This window comes from Nesoenas mayeri, assembly GCF_963082525.1.
Source record: "Nesoenas mayeri genome assembly, chromosome: 2".
NCBI lineage: Eukaryota > Metazoa > Chordata > Aves > Columbiformes > Columbidae > Nesoenas > Nesoenas mayeri.
Genome location: NC_137543.1, coordinates 15,586,983 through 15,609,636, shown reverse-complemented (window position 1 = coordinate 15,609,636; position 22,654 = coordinate 15,586,983). Strand labels below are relative to the sequence as shown.

Genomic DNA, 22,654 nt, shown 5'->3' with positions numbered 1-22,654 from the left:
CCCTTTTCCTTCTCTCATCCAGCGTTTCTGAGAACAATGTGCAAGTCCACTGTGAGGAGTTGTTTACTGTAGAAGGGGAAAACACTTACTACATAAGAGGAGCACGTACAAGCAGTATAAAGATGGCAGGAAGTAAAGCACAAAGTCAGACACTTAATGAACACAAGACACTATTAGCAGCTGTGAGTGAATTAAAGCATTCCTTAACATTAACTGTGTGAGTAAATTCCATGGTTGACACATTGAATATAATGAAGGGAAAGTGAGATAGTTGTCTTTAACTTCTTTTTCATAGTCTAAACCACATCTTAGCAGTGTGTGTCTCAGTGTGAGGATGGCACAAACCACTTCACCATCCTTCATGATTTGTAAGTTAAAGGTTACTAGTAGAACCACAGATTGTTTTCTATCCAGAAGTTGCATATATCCTGTATGTAATACTTATTTCTTCATGACGGACGCCAGGCTAACAGGAATGCAGTTTAACTGGTTTAGGATTTATGAAGGAAAGGAAAAAAAACTGAAACCTGTTTGCTTTCCTATGAATCAAAACCTACTTGATCAAATGCTTAAACTTACCAAAGCATTGCGAAAGAACCTGAGGCTGGGTTCAGTAGGAACTGAGTAGCTGGGACAGTCCAGAAGCAATATATTCACACTAATTCCCTGATTATAAATGCTTGTCAGTTCATTGCATTTGCAGCTGAGATTCCTCCAGCCTATTTCCCAGAATGGGCATCCCTTATGCAGGTAGAAGTAACCACAGATTTTCCCAAACTCATGGTCTTTTGAAAGAAAGATATTGTTCTCAAACGCTACACTAATTTCTGATGTTGCTTCAGCACTTGGTGAATCAGAAACAGTTACTATTTGGAACTTGCCATCAGTATAAGGGCTGGTTTTCGGAGGATTTAAGCATATTGGTGGGCAGCATTTCTCAATGTGACATCAGGAAATTGTGCATTAGAAATGGGGTTTGAGTTCTGTAAGGGGCATACACATCCTGCAAACACCTGAGTGCCCTGTGGGAGTTTATCATTGCAGATGACAGGTGAGCTCATGATCTACAGCTCAAGGTTACAGAATATGTACTGGTGCTTACCCTAAGTACCAAAAAATGAGACAAATGCTGATATATCATGACCTGCTTATCTCAATTATTGAGACCCTTGGGGTCCTCCAGGATGTAAATCACAGCAAACTTCACTCCAGAAAACACACTCCCTAAAGAGAATACATAAGAATATTCAAACACCTCTTTATGAACAACTGGAATTTCACAGTGAAATCAATATTCTTTCAGTACAAACACATCACTGTGATGATCCCATTTTTCCCTTTACTTCATATGGGCACAGTAGCACAGTGTCTCGAGGTGCAGAAGCATGGCTCAGACCACGGGAAGGCTTCTAGAGGCTGCACCAGCTTTTCTTATCTAAAAGAAAAATCATTATAATGGCTTTCCATGTATCGAAAGAGAAACCAAGTCCATCTACTGTACATTCCGCAAAGTATATAGAACAGGGCAATGTATCTGGCTCCTAAGTTTAGTGTTTATTTTTAAACTGATCTGTTAGTAGTTAATTAATTTCAGCACAAGGCTAATCAAAGAGGAAAAAGGGACACTTTTGCCTTGGTCTGACCCATTCTGTGCCCTCACCTCCACTAGCTCTGATGCAGAGGAGGCAGAGGGAAACCACGGCTGGGGGAACGGGCAGCAGCTCGGTTATTCTGGCTGAACACCAGAGGCACAGGATTCTCGGAGGCTGCGGTCAGAGTTTTGAGATGAAGCACAGTCAGTACAAGGATTACAGGTCTGCCAGTGATTCAATGGTTGAAGAGCTCCCTCTCAGCCTTGGAACTCTAGTCATTACTTTAAGTAGCGACAGATGCCAGTAGAATGAGGCTGCTTTCTTAAGCAAACTGAAACTAACTACAAATATACACATGTTACTTATGATTCCCTTAATTATGCCCATAGTTAAATTCAAATACCTCTTTACCATCCTGCAGTCATCAGATGAGGCCTAATTATGTATATACATTTTAACACCGACAAATCCTTTTTATCTACAACTGAATAAACTCAGAGTGCTTTGAAATCTACAGGCTCACTCCTTTTGCAACAGTAGTTTAACACTATTTCAAAGCACTACAGAACATTTGTATGCAAGCATATTTTAATTTGTTTCCCTGTTTCTCCTTCCCAAATTTATCCATCACAAAATGAAGTCACCACTGTCCTTTGTCTAATTATCCTTTGACTTTTATTGGATTTTTAGCCAGGAATTCACTCAATAAAACAAACAGTCCCCAAAAAGCAAACAAACTGCAGCTGAGGAAAAAAAAGGGACTCCCTGTCAGCACCGATAGTTCATCAAAACACTGGATACACACTCCTGACCAGCAAGAGATAAGACTGGAGGCCAACGCATTGTGATTAAAGATTAGTACATCAAGCCCTGACTGATGACAAAGTGAGAAGAGCCCCATGCTACCAGCAGTACTAACGGCACCGTGCTGTGCTGCCTCGTACCCTGGCATCACTTACACAGCACGTCCTGCCTGTGTTGCTCAGTTTGTGTTCCTCTGCAACCAGGAGAACTGTTCCTCTTTTATGCCATGGAGCAGCAGGGGGACAGAGCAGAAAATCAGCAAGTATTGCTGCTGTGCCATCCATCTATCAGTTTCCCTGGGCAATTCTACCTTAAACAACCAGTGCCACTTACTCAGCCCTCATCTACAAGAATGATATACTCCAGTTCGCAATTCCCAGACTTTCCGCTGCTGCAGACAAACCATGCAACCCATTTTTCCTGCTGGCTCACCTAGGCCAAAAGCAGTAAATTGACATCTCGCAACATTTTCCAACTTGGTAACTTTGCTTTGCTCTCCCAACCTACCTACCCAGCCTCAAGCACCAAGTGAGTTCAGGATCCTCCTCTCTGATAAGATGAGATTTTGCATTTTTCCATTTGCTGCACCCTCACACATCTAAGAGGAATTTCTCAGTGTCAATGAAAGGAGAACAGGAGCTTTGCATGTTATACTATACTGCTAGATAACTGCAGTGCCACCAAGTCAAACAAATTAAGTGTTGGCATCCCTAGGAACATGGAAATGATGCTATCGGAAGAGGTCAGAGACCTCATTCTGGTCTCAGTAACAACAACCTACTTCATCCAGGAGGGTCTCTGGCTGACACCAGCCTTTTGGCTACATGGTGCCTCTGTGAAAGGACCCTTGAACCTAAGGATTCCCTGCTTTAAAAGGCACCCTGGGACCGTGGAGAGCCAAAGTAGCCAGGTCAATGCCTTTCCTCTCACATCTCTGAGCAAAGAAGACATTTCCATGGGAAGAGGCCATACCCAGGGCACCACAGCAGCCAGAAATCACAACTTAGAGCAGTGCTGAGACCACTTGAAGCTACTCCAGGGACCAACCAACCATCCCTGGGACTGGTGGACCAAAGAGGTGGCTTCATCTCCTCTTTCCAGCAGGCATCCCAAGCTCAGTTTAACTAGATCAAGTAAGTGATTTCAAGAGTTATTTTTCCCATAGTTTGATGATGCAAAAAGGGACAGCACGCAGTCAAAAGCCTGGCCCTGCTTGTTAAAATAAAAACTGTCACACTGCCTCCCAAGAAACCTCAACAATATGGTGGTATTTCCACACTAATTCATAATGTGCACAGTCCAACCATGACACTAAAGTTCTATTATCACTGAGTAAATACACTATACAAATGATGCTAAAGGGTTTCCTTATCATTCATCTTATGCAAACCAGTTTTATGTCTATTTAATTTCACTGGCTAAAGTGGAATGACTCCTGAGTTTGCACCAGTGTGAGATCAGAATCCTGAATGCAGTCTCCAAGAGCATGTTAAATCAATTCATCCATAAACAAAACAGTCTATGTTTTATACAATTAACTTTGGGCTTTCTATTTTTTATATATAACTAACTATGGGATTAAGAGAGTCTGTGTTTTTTATTAAGAAAGAGCAGCTTTGTACATCTAAAAGAAACACAGTGGGCTTTTGGGGGCAACTTCCTCCAGATCAGGAAAGTAACTAGAAGAAAGAAGCAGATCCTGATGCTTATCAGAAAAACCTTGCTCAGCTCTGCTCTGGCTTAGGGAGATCTGTTTGTGCAGATCTGCCTGTGCATAAACAGAGCCACATGGGTAGAAAAGAGGGTTACTCTCATTTTCTGGTTTTGAACTTTCTGTCCCTCTTGTGGTTTAACCCCAGCTGCCAACTAAGCCCCACACAGCCACTCACTCACTCCGCCCTCAGTGGGATGGGGGAGACACTTAGAAGGGTAAAAGTGAGAAAACTCATGGGTTGAAATAAAGACAGTTTAATAGGTAAAGCAAAAGCCACACATGCAAGCAAAGTAAAACAAGGGATTCGTTCACTATGTCCCATGGGCAGGCAGGTGTTCAGCCATCTCCAGGACAGCAGGGCTCCATCATGCATAACGGTTACTTGGGAAGACAAACATCATCACTCTGAATGTCCATCTCATCACAGCGAGGGAAAGTGAGTGAGCAGCTGTGTGGAGCTTAGTTGCCAGCTCAGGTTAAACCCTGGCAGTCCTTTGTGGTGCCCAACATGATGTGTGGCGTGTGTTTCCAGACATCCAGTGGTTGCTTCCACCACTGTAAGCACATGGCACTTGCTGTGGTAGGTCTGTGGGAGTGTGATACAATCAATCTGCCAAGCCTCCCCAAATATATATTTCAGTCATCGTCCTCCATACTAGAGAGGCTTTAACCATTTGGCTTGTTTGCTTGAAGCACGTCTCACATTCATGGATAACCTCTGTAGTAGTGTCCATGGCCAAGTCTACCCATCAATCGCAAGCCCATCGAGATGTTGCATCCCTTCCTTGATGCCCCAAGATGTCACAGGCCCACAGAGATACAAATAATTCACCCTTACGTTGCCAGTCCAGATCCACCTGAGCCACTTCAGTCTTAGCAGCCTGATCCACTTGTTGGTTGTTTTATTGTTCTTCGATGGCCTGACTTTCAGGTATGTGGGCATCTATGTGACCTACTTTTACAACCAAGTTCTCTAACCAAGGAGCAGTATCTTGCCAAAATTCAGCAGCCCAGATGAGTTTACATCTGCACTGCCAGTTGCTCTGCTTCCATTGCTTTAGCCACCCCAACAGACCATTGGTCATCATCTATGAGTCAGTATAAGGATGAAGCACTGGCCATTCTTCCTGTTCAGCAATACCTAAAGCCAACTGGATGGCTTTCACTCAATTCACCTTGTCCTTCAGTAGTTTCTGCAACTTGTCGTGTGGGATTCCACACAGCAAAAGAAGTTTCTGAGAAAGGAAAGAGAAAATAATAGTGATAATAATGATAAAAGAAGATACAAAAGAAGTGGTTCACAATGCAATTGCTCACCACCTGCTGACCGATGCCCAGCCCGTCCCTGAGCAGCAATCACTGCTCCACAGCCAACTGCCCATGGTTTATATACTGAGCATGACATCACATAGTATGGAATATCCCTTTGGGCAGCTTGGGTCAGCTGTCCTGGCTTTGTCCCCTCCCCACTGGCAGAGCATGGGAAGCTGAAAATCCCTTGATGTAGTGTAAGTACTTCTTAGTAACAACCAAGACATCAGTGTGTTACCAACATTATTCTCATACTAAATCCAAAACACAGCACTATACCAGCTGCTAGGAAGAAAATTAACTCTCTCCTAGTCAAAAACCAGGACAAATCCTTTGGCCATATTCGCAGACCACCCTTGTGCACACTCCAACATGAGACATGAGATTAGCAGAGCTACATCCACTTGTGGAGGTGCTTCCAATAACACACTCAGGTGATTAATTCTTATATTGACACTGGCAACCAACAACAGAACCCGAGGGAATGTCAGGAAGATGTGCCAGGGGAGGTTTAGGTTGGACATTAGGAAAAGGTTCTTTACCCAGAGGGTGCTGGAGCAATGGAACAGGCTCCCCGGGAAGGTGTCACAGCCCCAAGCCTGACAGTGTTCAAGAAGAGACTGGACAACACCCTCAGACACATGGTGTGAACTGTGAGGTTGTCCTGTGCAGGGAGAGGAGTTGGACTCTGTGATCCTTGTGGGTCCCTTCCAACTCAGGACATTCTGTGATTCTATGATGACTTTCACCTATTACTCTAGAATCCTTAAAACATTTCAGCTCTTCCAGAAGCATCATGCTGTACATCACAAAAGGCAGTCTGAATCTTTCTACATAGGACTGTTATACAAGTAATTTTCACATCCAGCATGATGTATGTCTATGTATTTTTCAAAATATTAATTCATCTTTTCTAATCTCTAAAGCTTATACAGGATGGTTAACAGCGGACTACAAATTTTAACAATTTTATACATTTTTCTAATGGTTGGTCACTTATGGGCAGGGGTGAATTACAGCATTTAGAACCAGATATTTTAATTTCTATATATATTAATTCTATGTATATACTTATATATATATATCAAACATATGCACATACTTGGAATTTAAATCATCAATAATTTTCATCATCTAAAAATGATAACAACTGGTTTTGTATTTCTGTGACAATACCAACTTTACATTAGGCTGCCACAAGCATAAGAACATAAAGGGGAAAGAGTTTGGATTTCATGCAACTGTTATTTAAGAGAAGATTTTAGTCCTTTTTGTTGTATAGACAGACCTTCCTGTGTACAATGAATCAATATACTTCTGTCTACTTGTTGAACCCGATGGACTTGAAGCAGCATTATTAGTTTACCCTGTAACATGACAAGATGCAATTAGTTAAATAAAATTGCTATTAAAAAGCAGTCCAACATAAACATGTGCTTTTGCCATGGAAGCTTAAAAATGCAATCCTGCTACTAATCTCTTAAAGAATCCATATTTTAAAAGATTTAAACAGTATATGAATCAGTATATACAGAATCTCACATGGCATTGTAGCACATCCTGCCCAAACACAGTAAAAATAATTAAAACAGCTACTTTGCTTTAAATTATTAGGAATCAGAAAAAAAAGTACTGCTATGGCAGTTCTTTATTGTTTATATGTGTATTTAACAGTGAAATACAGACTTTATTGCGAAAACCTACTAAAATTCAAGAAAATCAGTGTTAAGAGGAATGTGCAGGTTAAAATGAATGGTATTTACAAGTAAGAAAAAATGACTGCAAATGGTACGTATTCATCAATAAAATCCAGTGCTGCTGGAGTTCACACAGAAGAATTGCATGGCTGGATAATAAAACTGGAAAAGTTGATGACGAAGTGTTATTTGTGCTTCCTTTGTACGAGATAAGGATAATCACTTTTCTTGTTCCAAATCATATGCTGATAAATCCAGTTCTCCACCCACTCAGATTTCTCCCTCTGCAGGGCAGTCTCAACAGATTTAGGGCCAGACTGTGAAACTAATTGGACATATGGAGTCCAGAATGCAACCCCAAGAATGAACCACCTACACCTAATCATTTAGGCACAAGTCTGAATCCCATTCCCTTCCAAAACACACCCAAATCAGGACCTGTAGGCATCTACCTCCAGAGCCTGGAGCCTTTCCCTGAAGGTTCACTTTTAAAATAGGTCTAGAGGAGGAATATTCTCTCATTTGATAACTGATGGGGTAAAGCACTCAGTAAAGAGGGGCAGCCTGGCTCAGCACCTTCCTTAGCCTAACGGGGATTCAATCCCACATCTCCCACTTCTTAAGAGTGCAAAAGGCATCCAGCTACGAGGGGCACAAGGATGCAGAGAGAGCACAACAAGGAATATAAACTGTTGCTTCTTCCTCCTTTAGAAGCCATGATTTCAAAGCTAAGTGGCTATTAAAGCATTTTAGAAATGTCCCAAACCTATTTATTTACCAGGTATGCTGGAATCATGGATGACGTGTCCTTAGAGGAGTCAGCTGCTCCCCACCTAGAGCTTGGATTGGGGCAGGGAAGATGGGCATCTCCAGATGAGGTATTTCTTGTCATCACAAAAGCACAACTGAGAAACATCACACATCTGAAAATAAAGGAATATGTTAGCATCCTAGCTGGTTCAACCTTCAGAGCAGTTGCGTACGCTTGCATGAAAACTTGGTCACCCCAGGGACAGGACACCCCATCCCAAGGGTACAAGGAGAAGTAACAAAAATGCTGGATGATAGATTATGCCATATCCTTCACCTGGAGAAGATATTTATACTAAGAAGCATGAGAAAATGCATTGTAAGGGGTCTGGTGAACATCCATCTTTCTAGACCCTCACCTACCTTAAACTTTTACATCAAACAAACACCTTCTATTACTTCTGTGTAGTTGTGCACAGTTAAGTCAGATCAAATGAAAAGAAGATACGTGTGAAATGTTTTCAGTATTTTGAATGGGCAACCCAGCAGGTTCCTTAAAAAAACAAAACCAAAACCAAACAACGCAGTAACCTGGTAATTTTGAAGCCTGAAATATCTATAACCAGAAGGTAAATAACAACCTTTTGCGAACCGGCTTTAGGAAATGCTGCCCTAACCCTGGCTGGATGTGACCCGGGACCTGCGAACGAGTGGCGCTGCACCCCAGCGCTCAGCGCTCCCGGGGGGCCCAGATCCCCCGGCCGCTCAGGGCGCGGCCACTCGGGGCAGGGGAGGCCTGGCCAGGGCGCAGCGCCCTCCCGCCCGCCCCCACGCCGGGCACAGCGCTCGGCCGGGACAAACCGCCCGCCCCGCCGCGGGCTCCGTCTAGGGCGGTGAGGCGGGGCAGGCCGGGTCCCCAGCACCCCGGGGATGGCCGCCCGGGCCCGGGCGAGGCGGCGGGGCGGGCCCGGCGGCGGGGCGGGCAGGAGGAGGCGGCCGGGGCGGTGCGCACGGGCTCGCCCGCACCTGCTCCCTCCGCCAACACCTCCTCCTCCTCCTCCTCGCCCACCTGCCCGCGCTCGGCAGCAGCAGCCACCGCAGCAACATGTTGCCGAGGGGAGCCTCGTCCATGCCGCCCCCTCCCAACCCCGCTGCCTACTTCCCACCGCCACGGGTCACTCTGCCCTCCGGCCTGGAGATCCTGCGCACCTACTCGGGAGCCGTCATCTTCCTGGAGATCGTGAGTGCGGGGGGGACGGGACGGGACGGGACAGGTGGCCACCGGCCTTCCCGCGCTTTCCTCTCAGCGCAGCGCCCGCTGCGCGGTGCCGGGGCCGGACGTGCCTCTGCCCGGGGCCGGCCGAGCGCCAGCCCCGCGTCGGCCGCCCTCCTCACCTGCCATTTTGAGTGGGAAAGGTGCGGGCGGCCGGGGCTGCGGCGGGGGAGCCCCCGGGCTGCCCCGGGTCTGGGACGCGGGGCCGTGCCGGGCGGGGCGGCGGGACCCGGCCCAGCGCCCTCGGCCTGTCCCGGCGGGTTCGCTCATCTCGGACCGGTCTCATGGGGTTGTTGAAGCTGTGGAGGCCTGTGGGCCACACAGAGCCCCCGACCCGAGCACCCACCACAGAGAGTTACACTGTTCTGTGCCTGTGTCCGTGTTACAGGTCCTGCGTGGGCTCCTACAGGTGTGTTTAATTTCGTGTGTGTGAGAGACCTTGTTGGTGCTTGCAGGGCTGGGGACCTTTGAGCTGAGTATGAGGCTCTGCAGACCCATGGCACTAATTAGTAGGAGAAAAAACCAAACAACTTGGTAGAACTCATCTGATTTTATTATTTTTATTTTCTTGAGGTCAGAGCTGGATGCTGCGTGGGGCCCAGCTTGTGAGATAATCACAAAACTGCACCTGAGCAAAGAGCTCAGAGCACAAGTCCAGGTGCTAAATCAGGCCTTGAGTCAGTAGGGACAAAAGATTAATTAGGTTGGCCAGCCTATTATACATCTGATAGCCGAGCTGGAGGGGACAAGGTGTGGTATGAGAGAAGTGGCACAACAGCAGGCACTGAGGTGAGCAGTCAGCACTGGATTTCTAAATTAATTTTTAAAGAATCCTACAGGGTTGTACGTTCAGAATACTGAAAACATTCCACGTGTGTCAGCTTTTTATTTAACAGACACTTTTTTTCTATCCTTTCTGCTTCTTTACTGCCCATCAATGTCTGGTCTCTAAGCAACACACTTGCAGTAGTGTGAAACTAGAGAAAGTTTGGTTCTTCATTGCGTTAAGGAACCCTAGAGAACAACTTGAACTAATAAACCCTTGAGAGTTCTGAACTGAGATTAGCAATGCATCTTTACATATATGCTGCTGCAACATAACACAAGAGAGGGACCAACTAATTTTATAACAGGCATCTTTTGAAAAGTATCTCTCATAGAACCTTGATTCGAAAGAATGTTCTCTGAATCTAAGAGCGTGTCCTCTGACTTTGTAGTTGTAAATCTGTAGGATTTAAACGGGGAAGTAGTAATTGTCTTGGAAATGGATTGTAGCTGTCCCTAAACAGCAAGCTGGATTATGAAGTTAAATCTTTCCGTAAAAAATGAACATCCTTCAGATGGCAATTTCAGTTTTCTCTACTTACGCTTTTTATGAAGAAGCAAGATTTGCAGGGAGGGATAATACCCTTCCTTAGGCCAAGAGCTGATTAAACCAGGCAAACCTCAGAGTACGTAAATTCTCCATCAGCCCATCATACCACAGCATCCCCACCACTCATTCGCTGTGATCAGTGCTGAGGAGAAAGTTGGCGGTGATGAATTTTGCACCAGGTTATGGTAATTCTGGAAAGCTGTATGTTTTTCCAGTCATTATAACTTAATTTACAACTTGCCTTATTCTATATACTAGTTTTCTACTTCACTTTATTGCTTAATGTGTTCTCTTCCAGCTTTTTATTAAAAAGGTATTGAAAAAGAGGATGCAGTTTCATCAGTTTTCAGTATCTCATCTGATTAGGACTACAAAACTAAACCCTATGGCATTTAATCAAAATCTGATGTACATTCTTGTGATGTTAACTTTGGCATATAAAGAGAGATTTGTGTGTGTGAACCATGTTTTCACATTTCTTATATTTCCCTCAAAATGACAGAGTAAGATTTTCAGTGGCAGTACACAAGTCACCTGCATTTATAAATCCCATTTTCAAGACTATTTTAAGAGCTTTTAAGAATTTCAGAGTGGCTTCATCTTACCACCACTTAGTGTCTATCAATTCTGAGAATGGCACTTGGGTCCTTTGAGTACTTTCGAAGTGTTTCCTCTTGGTTCCTTAAAGTTATCTGAGGACACGTTGATGTGTGATATTAGTTCTTAGGCAGGAAGGACTGAATGAAATTATCTCTCAGCTCATTGTTTGTATTGTTTTCCTTGCAGCTGTTTGGAACGATAGTCTGGATTTTGGTCGCTTCTACCCGAGTTCCACTGCCACTGCTGCAGGGATGGGTGATGTTTGTAGCGGTCACTGCGTGGTTCCTGTCCATTGTGTTCCTCTGTGTGTTCCTCTTCGGTTATGCAAATAGAATTGCTGTCAACTGGAACCAAACGGTAAGAATTTTTTCTTTATGTAAGGATTCCCTTTGTTTTATGAACTGAAAATCATTTCATCGGAAGTACTAATTTGAAGTCTTCATGTCTAGACTTCTGTTTTAGTGGCAAGTTTTTCAAAATGGAAGAATTCAAAACTAGAAAACAAAAGAGTAGGGCTACAATGATGATGGAGGAAATACAGGACCTGTTTTGTGATGGAGACTGAAAGAGTCCGGCTGAGTATAATTGTCTCCTGTGAGCACACAAAATGCAGCAACAGCAGGGAGAGGACCAGTTTAACAAGGCATGACAAGAAGTTGATTTAAATGGCCAGAAATAATTGTGGACTGGAGATCAGAAAATATTTTCTGACTAGTAGAGAAGTGGTAGTAACACTCTGTGAATAAAGGGGGTGAGAAAGATACATCTAATATTGTAAAGGAAGTGATAAGTTTGTGAACACGTGTGATGTGGTTGTCTGAGGTATCACAGACTGGACTAAAGTGCCCAGGAAGTCGTCTTCAGTTCTGAGAAAGTCTTCTGCTGACTTTTGATGTCAGTTCCTTAAAGCTAGGGCAGCATTGGCAAATGGCTGTTGGTCCTTAGTTAGTCAAAGACTGCATAGCCTGTGGTCTGATATAGCTTGACATCTTCTTAGGAGACTTAACGTTTATATTTCTTAGAGGAACCCTGGTGAAACTACAGATATCGTTATACTCTGCTCAGCTTTTCTTCATTGTGAAGACAAGATTTGATTCTTGCTGTAATGGGGTGTTACGGCTTGTGCCAGTAGTTCTCGCAGACTGTACCTTCCTACTAAAAGAGGGAAGCTCTTGGCTCCAGTCTTTAGCAGCTGCATGGAACCGTCAGGTTATTGACTGCTGATTTATGTACAGCTTTGTTGTCATTAACTGTTTTTAACTTTGGGGTTTTAGTGCTCAAGTACTTGAGGACGAGATGGTATCACTCTCTCTTATGTTACTGGAAGTCAATAAGAGGTGGCAAAACTGTGATCAGAATGAGAATTGCCAAAAAGTCTTCCAGAAGGACAAGAACTTCTAAAATACTCCTAAAATGGCTGTTTGTAACTGCTGATCACCCTCTCCTTCCTCCTTTGTGACTTAATTTTCCTATTGACGCCTTGCTTGATCACAGCTGGGATTTCATGCTTCAGTATCAACATCTGTGGTTATTTATCTGCCCAAGTTATTTACAGGCAGCCCCTTGAAACAAAAGGTCTTTAAAGGAAATCATACAGCTCCATGAATTCAGGGCTCTAACTGATAACTTCAAAACCCATCAGTGGTAATGGACTGTATTCTGTTAAAACAAACTTTAGCACTTCAATAGTGAATATATACACATACAGTGTCAGCTTTCTGACACGATATAGGCAGTAATTTGGCTAATAATGAGTTACAATTACAGAGACCTTTACAGGGACTTATGCTGCGACATCCTCGCAAATTATGATGCAACAAAGCCCTTGAGCACGTACATAACTTAAGTAAATTAATAGTGTCCTGGGTTTCATTGAAACTGTTTGCCAGTTTACAATCATGAATCTATTTAAGAGTTGCTGGGTGAGGTCATAGCCTTTTTTAGATTGAAAAAGCTATACAAATGTTCATCTTATAGCAATTGTGTGTGTCTTATGCATTGACTACTTGATGCTGGCAGTGATTTGTTGTACTGTTAATTTTGTCCCCTTGCATATGATAAATTACTGAAAAACTTCCTATGTCAGGAAGTTGCTACATGACTTGTATAAAAGCTGCGTCTGTGGAACTCTGTAACTTAATCTAAAAAGCTGTCATAACTAAGTGAACATCTTAAATAAATGCAGAGTGAATTGTTCTACCTCTACTGTGGTAGCTGAAATCCAGCCCCTTCCAGCTGTCAGCAAAAATAACCCTAGGTAGATCATTTGGCCACTTTTTTTCAGGTACCTAAATGTTTTGTAACTTGTTGGCACTGAGCTGCTTAGCAGCACTTCACAAGGATTTTTTTACCTTCTGTTGCAAATAATTACTAGAAACACTGAAACTATTTTTATGCCTATAAAATCAGAAGGTGTACCTGTTTGTTTTAGGTTGGTCTGTATGTAGATAAATAGGTAGTTTTTGCTATTTCACAAATTAAATTTACAGTAGAACTCAGAAACTACAGGTCACTGATTTGGGTCAAAAATGGGAAGAGTCATGGCTTAGCTATATCGGAGTACTACAGCTTCATGTAGCGATTCATAGACAAATGTGGTTTAAGATTCCAGGAATTTAAAGGCAAATTTGAAAAATAGCGTGGGATTCTGACAGCCCTGCATTTAGTCATGCCTTTTGTCTTAAGTAGCTCCATTGGTACTAATAAAGATACTTAAAAAAATAAAATGCTACACAGTGAAAAGGTGGGGAGACGTATGGACCTTATGGAGGTACATCACTGTGAATCACTATATTAAACCAGAGGGTATGACAAATACTGTCCTTTACAGCCTGACTCACAGCACGCTCGTTTACAAAATTAGAGGTGACCTAACATACCGTGCAGATCTGATAGTGTTTTACATGCACTTTGTGTGAGGTTTCAATGATTATACAAGTGTGGAGGCAAGGGAGAGTTAGACACCATGCTCACAGTTACTAGAAAGCAGAAAACCCTCGCTCATAAGATCCTGGCTTTTCTGGTCACAGAAACCATAACCATACGAATGTGAAACCTTACTGATGCTGTGTAGCTTCACTATAATTGCTGCCAGGAGGAGGAAATTAAAGGGTTTGGCAGAAGAATTAAGGAAATGAGAGAGTTTGTCTTCTGACAATACCTCTCCTGTACGCAGTCAGCAGTGTCTTCCTCGTGGAGCTGTTTGTGCTCCTCGTGAGCAGTGGTACCAAAAGTGTACAGCTGCTACGGCTGACATAGTTGCACACTGCATATTTAGCTGCTACGAATACTGCATGTCCATGGGATTTACTCAGACATTTCAAGTTTTTGGAATCCTGTGCTATGAAACGGGTATGCCAGGCCCTGATATGGGCTCAGGTGTTTGTCACGCTGAATGCACACCTGCGTGCAGTCTGACACAGTGCGCACCAGTGGTAGGACAGAAGGTGTGTGTGTGCCTGCCAGCTGCAGCGAGCTGTCTCGTGCTCGAGTAGGTCCCTACTGTTGTTTGTTTGTATTTTTTTTCTATGAGGTAGAGAGATTACAGCTGAACTGAGGGAATGTGTCTTATACCCAAACCTTGACATCTGGCAAGCCTGAAATGTAAAGGCTTCCCAGGTGCCAGGAGATGTTTAGGTTGGACTTTAGGAAAAGGTTCTTCACCCAGAGGGTGATGGAGCACTGGAACAGGCTCCCCAGGGAGGTGTCACAGCCCCAAGCCTGACAGTATTTGAGAAGAGACTGGACAACACCCTCAGACACATGGGTCAACTGTGGGGTTGTCATATGCATGGATAGGAGTTGAACTTGATTTATGTGGGTCCCTTCCAACTCAGGACATTCTATGATTCCACCCAGCTAGGTCAGGAAGCCACCCTCTGCCCCCTTCTTGGTTTTGCTGATGCCAGTAGGGCTTCCTAGTGATATTCCAAGTGGAAGTAGTTGTTTTTTTAAAAAAAAGGAAAAAAAAAAAAAAGCGCAACAGCTCAGCAAGGATGGAAAACCAGAAGTTGGGAACTATTGCTGATGTTTTGCAGAAGCTTGGATTCCCAGTAATTAGGAGTCATTAAGAAAAGCAGTACACTTTATAACCTAGCCTCACGTGATCAAATGCTTCTTAATTAATTATTTCCTGACTTATGTGGAATGGGAAACTGTAGTAGCAGCTTATATTGTAACTTAGCAAAACTGACTAAGGTGTGATTTAAGTGTCTTTAGGTGCTATCAAATATGGAACAACCAATAAGTTTGAAAAGTAAGTTATTTCAATAAAAAGAAAAATCTTACATCTATGAAGAAACAATCCTCTGAACAGGGAGATGCAGCACATTCTCCTATGATTTCAGACAGGCAGTAGGTAAGGATGTTGCACAGTAATTTCTAGTGCACACGAGTGCTGTCTGCTGTTGTGATGGACTCACACCTCGTGTGTCCTGGGGTCTCTCTCTTGGCATACTGCTAGGCCATTGTACTCAAATGAATTAAAAATGTGTAAAGAATTCATTAGTGCTGGAGACTTTATAATGTGGATATCATCAAAAAAGCATATGTGTACTTGTGAATAATTTTTAAAAGTGCGTCTATGGATTTTGCGGACCTGCACAGGTATAGGCACAAAGGATATGGTATAGGGACTCAGGAAATGAGGGCAGTGCAAATGTCAGGTTTGCAGATGCAACAACAGAAGGAGATGTTGGAAGAATATTTTAAACATTCTGAAGCTGTACTGGAACACGTCTTGGATCTTGCTGCGTGAAACACTGGACTCTGAAATACAACCTGCAAAGAGATTTAGGCACCAGAGTTGCTTTATCATGTGCTCCAGTAATAGAATTCAGAAATGAGAGTTAGATGTTTAAACCTTGTGTTCAGCTCGCATTCACCACAGAGGAGGCAATCGCCCAGAGAAGGCCAGGAGAGAAGCATATTTAAAGTAAATCCTAACTCCTGTCCTCTCAAGTCTTGGGCATTTTATTCCACAATATCATGAAGTATTTCGAAATTGCCATATTTTGAGTAGAACCAAATCAGAGAGAGTTGAGGAAATGCCTCAGTTCTTGGATTCTGATTATATCACAAGGTAAACTTCAGCTGTGTCAAGGCTGAGGTGCTTCTGGGCATTTACAGAAGCAAAATTTAAGTATGGAGGGGTGACTTCTGGGGCTCAGGTTGTAGCTGAGAAGGGATTTGGGTGACTGCAAGTTTGTATTGTGCTGCTTAAATTGTGATAAAGTTGGCCTGTATGTCCTTTATTTTTTATCTAAGCCATATGAAGGTGAGAGTTCTGTAAACTCTAATAGCTTCAAAGTGATCTAAAAGGTCACCATATGTACATATAGATGAGCACATGCCTCTTAATTTGAAAGAGTGTAGGGTGTGGAGAGATGGAGAGTTGTACTTTATCACTAGTTATGTTAGTGAGTTACTTATAATTTCAAGCAGTTGTGAAAACATGTCCAGGTTAAGCTCTCTGATGGATTTAACAGCAATTATCTCAAGTTATTGTTATCAGTGCTCGTTTCATGTTTCAGTGTTGGGTTTCATTTGCACTGAGATGAGAAGAATTAGATATGTACTGCAGCTCAGACTGATTCTGTAATTTGCTTTTCAGGATTTTCTTTTCCATGGGGCTACATTTGTCTTTTATTTTGGAGCTTTTGTACTGCAAGCAGCAACAACATCTCTGCATCACTTTCCTCGCGGATTCAATTCCACCACACAAGAGAAGATTCTAGCTGATCATGAATATAACATAAGCATAGCAGCCTCGGTATGTATTTCATGTATTTGCATCTGGGGAACAGAAGTCTGCTGTAAGCCCTTATAGCCAACCATTCATCTTGGGAACTTAACAGCAAGCTGGAATAGAAAGAGGAGCTGTGAGAGAAAGGATTGTCTTTGATAGTAGCAAATAGTGTCTCACAGTGACGTGCAAAGAATATTGGAATAAACTGATGCAGTAAGTGCTCAGTTGCTGCTCTTCAGTGTCAGTGCAATGTTTTAAATATACAATCACTACTGCTTATGATTTTTAGACAAGATACTTTGTAAAAGCGACGTTGGGTGTTAGAACAGTAGAAAAAGATAACAGCCTCCATTAAAGCATCAGGTGTGAATTCCAAGCCTGTATTCAAACTTTCAGTTGCTTTTTTTGATAGTCTTGAACATGTCATGGGGAAAGACCTTGGACTAGCTCCTTGTGAATCTCCAGATATGTACATATTACATCAGGCATAAAAGTTATCTATAAGGGCCCTGCTGTCTCTTATGTAAAATGCTTTTATTGATAGGCAAAGCTCGGACTGCTTTTTTCTTCACTGTAGTTGCATCATCACTGAATCACTGTATCTGGTGATGTGGGTGTGTGTAGCTGAGTCAGAACACATACCAGGCTCCAGCTTTCTCCCTGGCTGGGCTACTGAAGGGCAAGTAGAGGTGTGCCAGTAGGCTTAATTTAAGGAACTGAAACTACTGCTGTTATTTTTTTTGTACCACCCAGAGGGTCTTGCATACCTCAGGCAGCTGTATATAATTATTAAGCTTCTAAAACCTTCTGTGGGTATCTGCTGTCCTTAAAACTGAATACACCATAAATTGTGCACAGTAAACACCTTCAGTTCGTCTTAAGATAAAAACAGGTGAACCTAAGGTGTAAGGTTCACATTCTCTCTGCAAGAGTAGGATAAAAAGGCAAGGCCTTTTGCTTTGGCAAGCCAGTCTCTGAAGGGGTGAGGTGGTCACATCAGTCTCCAAATCCAGCGTGCCTCACCATTACCCACTCGCCAGTAACACGATCGAGCACATCTCATCCCCGTATGGCCAGTGGGTCACAAGGCATAGAATCGTATAGGTTGGAAAAGACCTTTCAGATCACTGAGTCCTCACACTGCCAAATCCACCACTAAACCATGTTGCTAAGTGCCACATCTACACGTCTTTCAAATACTTCCATCAATGGTGGCTCAACCACTTCCCTAGACAACCCTTTCAGTAAAGAATTTATTCCTTATATCCAATCTGAACCTTCTCAGGCACAACTTGAGGCCATTTCCTCTTGTCCTATCACCTGCTACTTGGGAGAAGAGACCAACCCCCTCTATGCTACAACCTCCTTTCAGGTAGTTGTAGACAGCAATAAGGTCTCCCCTCAGCCTCCTTTTCTCCAGGCTGAACAGCCCCAGTTCCCTCAGCTGCTCCTCATCAGACTTGTGCTCCAGGCCCCTCACCAGCTTCGTTGCACTTCTCTGCACTCTCTCCAGCACCTCAATGTCTTTCCTGTAGTGAGGGGCCCAAAACTGAACACAACATTTGAGGTGCGGCCTCACCAGTGCCAAGTACAAGAGTACAATCACTGCCCTGGTCCTGCTGCCCACACCATTTCTGTCTCATTCCTGTGTCTGAACTCAGGGAGGTTCTTATACAAAGCAAGTATCTCAAATTCTACCCTTAAGTATAGCTCTTCAGTCCTTGTTCACTCTGTTCAGATCCCGCTGACTACATGCTCATTTCAGTAATTTTATCTGAAAACAGGATACTGGGGACTCCAAGAGACACTTCCCTGTTTCCATACAACTTTTCCTAGGGAGACTTCAGTTCTTCCAGCCCCTCAAATGCCTGTCAAGATAGGGGAGGAGGAGACTTTTTCGTAACTTGCCTCACTATTTTTAATTAAGAGATGCTGGGAAATGGTGAATCAGATAACTGTAGTCTTTAGTGTCTTTGAATTTTTTCCAAATTGTATAATATAGAAAGTTGAGACATACAGAAAAAAAATTGTGATCCTTTGAAACACTTCATTAAAAGTCATGTGATCTACATGGAGAAAAATGAAAGGTTGCTAACATTTTGTCTTTTAAAATTACTTTTGTGTACTGTGATTAAAAACATATATGTTCATTTTATAGGGGTGATAGTTATATGGCGTAGCATCTGTTCAAAACTTTGTCCAATTAAAACTTGTATGGAAAGCAAGGGGTAGGTTATTATGACATGATTGAATTTTTATATTCCAAGAGACAGAATCCACAGTTAGCACTGGACAATGTAGGAAACTTTTTTTCAGCAGTTTAGTTTCTCATTTCTTCCTTCTGCTTTACGTTATATATTCAGGTTTCCTGTGGCATGACCTTTAGTTCAAATCGATTCAGTTTTGTTCTTGTGCAATAGCAACTTCCTGGCATTTCTCAGGAGGGTGTTCTGATGGCTGGGTATCTGCTCAAGGAAGCCAGATTGGAAACTGGTTCTGTATTTCTGCAAGTAGGAGAGTTCTGCTGTTGAGAGGGGTGTCCTCTTCCTTGTTAGCTGGTACAGGCATTCACTTGGAAACAAATCGGAGATTAATGTTTGATCAGCCTAGATAAGAGAACTGAAATACATGGTGTACATGCACACATGATTACTGTGTGCCATAACTTACAGAGACATTCTGTTTCATATTCTATTTCAAAATGTCTTCTGAAGCAAACAAGTTAAAATCAATAACATGGGGTTATAACAGAGGGTTTCATAAGAAAACTTCCGGGGATCCCAAACCTATCTTTAGCTCAAGCTTTTTGGCTGGGGGAGGTAACTTCTGAATGATTTGTGTTCTTGTGTTCATTTAGAGTAGAAAAAATGTAGAATAATAGAATGTGTGATTCACTTTTTTCTTTTTTCTTCTTTTTTTTTCCCTGCTTCTCTAGATTTTTGCCTTTGCAACAGCTGTTTGTTACGGTTGCAGCACAGCCCTGGCATTAAGGAGATGGAGACTATAGCAGTTGAAGAAACGTTAATGCCCGAGTGTTCCACTTCGTATCAAATTAAGTGCTACTTGTCTATTTGCTGTAATCTAATTCCAAAAAGACTTTTTTTTTTTTTCCTTAAAATCTGTTTTAAAGTGCTGAAATGCAAATAAGCCCTAATCAGGTTTTCTGTAACAGAAGACAAGTTTCCATCTTCCCTTTCTAGTTTTTACCTTTATCATGTGCTCATTAGAAGCATACTCATCGTATGGTGTTAGAGTTCAGGGATAAGCAGGCGTGTCGTTAGCAGATGACAGAATTCTAGTGCTAAATCAGAAGAGGAAGAAAATGGAAACTAAACAAACATGTTAACTGCACAGGCAGCTAGAGAGCTCCCCCCTTGTTGAGTCCTGGGGTTGGGCCTGAAGGGGTTTGCAGTGAATCCTCGCAGGTGTAGAGTCACAGGGTTTCTGTGTGCTGCTGTTTGCATGATCAGAGCCCAAGCTGACTTGGTGATACCAACTTAGTATATCTATTATTGACTTAGATGTACAGAGAAAATATTTTAAAAAGCTATCGAGTTAAATCTTTTGATACTCTTTTATAACTGTGTGCAGCTGTGGTGATCTGATCCTTGAAGCTCACTGTATTCCTTAGGAGATGGAAACTATTTGGGACTGTCAATCGGTAGTTCATTACTTTTAGAAATTTAGTTTAATCAGATCTATTTATTCTGCAAAACAAAACAGTGCATTTGTGTTGTGTGTGTATATACATGGTATATTTTTGTTCAACAGGAATATTTGCACTGTTTTACTTTGTTGGAGTACAGCTTTGTTTTTGTTACTTCAAGTGCTGCATTTGTTACTTATTATGTGAGTCAATATCATTTGAATGGAATGTTACCAAATGGTGAATAATGTCTGACCTCAATTCTTGCACTGTGCTATTTGTTGCATTCTGAACCTGCAGTGTAGTAAAGGTGTTTTTATTTGGATAGATGCCTATGCAACATCTTATTGAAAGCAGTGGAATGCAAAGCGATCCGCCCACTATGGAGCTTGCTTTTCGCACAAATGAAGTTTAATCCAGTGTATCTTGAATATCCCAGCTGTGTAATGATACGCGGTATTATAGATAGAAAATTAATTTAACCAAACTAAACTATAGCATTACTCTCTGCTCCCTGACACTCGTGCCATTTTACAGATGGTGAAACTTTTTATAATGCTAGTAAATAATATCTGTTCATGTGAATAGTGCCAAATTGATGGCCTGGGAGAATAAAGGCCCCTTGTCATTTGTAGAACAACTTGCTCACCACACCTGGCCAGCTCACCTGAGTGCTCTGCAGAGACCACGGTGGCTGGGTAAGGGAAGACAGGACTTTCTCCATAACCAGGCCTGCTCGTTCTCTGCTGGGAAGGTGACTTTACCAAACTTGTCAGGTGCAAGGACGTCCGGGAGGCAGCCACCCGCCCTCAGCACTGCCCCGCGGTCCCTGCTGACCCGGGGCGGGTTCCTGCGGGTGACACAGCGGAGAGTGTCAGCCCTGCTGGGACCGCTCGGTCGTCCTGAATTACTGCAGTGGGCTGTTGTCATGCATCTTGTTTTCTCAAATTTTTATCTCCCAAAGATTTTGTACTCTGGTTGATTATTTTTTTTCTAATTCTTTACTTGCATTGAAACTTATTTTGTGAATGTTTCATCTAGAGCCATATACTTTTAAAAATACTTAATATTGTATAAAATACATTTACACTGGAGTATATGGATTGAAGTATATAACAAAGACTTATGCTAAGTAGCATTAAAGTTACTTAATATATTTATGGCAGTAGTCTGGTTATTAATTCTGTGTTCAAGTGTATCAAAAAACATACCTTGCGACTTAGGCTCACCTAATGCTAGACACAGAAAATTAAGGCTAAGATTTCTTGAGAAGGCACAGTTACTTTGGTGTTAACTTTGTGTAGCAGTTTGCCACGGAACGCAGCACGAATATTAGCGAGGAAAAGAGTGAGGTTGGCTGCAATAACACTGGAAATGGGCGCTGAGCTTTGGTGTGGTTTGTCCTTCAGCCGGGATGTGCGCTGCGCATCACAGACGGTGCACGATGCAGCTGCAGCCTGCTGGGCTGGTAGGGCACAGATCTGGACTTTTTCCCTTCCTAAACCTGGAGTTTGAATCCCACACATGGCGTCAGTTAAAAATCTGTCCCAGTTTAGTGGGCATTTGTATCTAACCTCTGAGTTCAAGGTGTAACGATCAAGATTGATGGGTGCTGTTCAAGTCTCTTAAGCTACTTGTGGAAGTCTAGATAACAGAGTGTGGTTAGCGTAGCATGGAAACTGTTTGTATAGTGAGGAAAGGCTAAACTTTCCCTCTTAAGCAGCAAAGACAAACAAAGTGCAGAGAAGAGATAAAGGTGAAAACTACAGTCAGGTAGAACAGCTTTCATAGCTAAAAAAGAGTGAAAGAATGGAAATTTTCTGTTGGTATGCAAGGAGTTTTCACTGTAGTTTTCAGGAAGAGCTAAGGAAGGGCATACCAGAACAAGCAGTTACATTCTTACAAACAAACAAATAAAAACAAACAGAAAAAGGGAAAGGAAAAAAAAAGCCAGTAGCTGATTTCTTATTACTTTATGCAGGGAGCTAAAAAGGTAGGTGTGACTCAGAAATGGTATGTGCATGCTGGGGAGTCTGTATGCAAGTACTGATACAGGAATTACACATAATCCTTGTGGTAGGTATTATAGGTGATATATGCAAGGTGGTTCTAATAAATCTCGTGCTTCCCTGAATAAAAATTCCCC

General features: G+C 42.6%; 1 protein-coding gene across 1 annotated transcript; it reads left to right on the top strand.

Annotated features, from left to right (window-relative positions):
- Positions 1–8,973: 8,973 nt before the first annotated feature.
- Positions 8,974–20,185, top strand: MAL2 (mal, T cell differentiation protein 2; the record flags this gene model as incomplete). Its single annotated transcript, XM_080339061.1, has 4 exons — positions 8,974–9,108; positions 11,303–11,473; positions 16,728–16,886; positions 19,798–20,185. The coding sequence occupies 4 exons, from the start codon at positions 8,974–8,976 to the stop codon at positions 19,867–19,869; spliced, it is 537 nt and encodes a 178-aa protein (XP_080195187.1). The 3' UTR covers positions 19,870–20,185.
- Between the last annotated feature and the right edge of the window lie 2,469 nt (positions 20,186–22,654).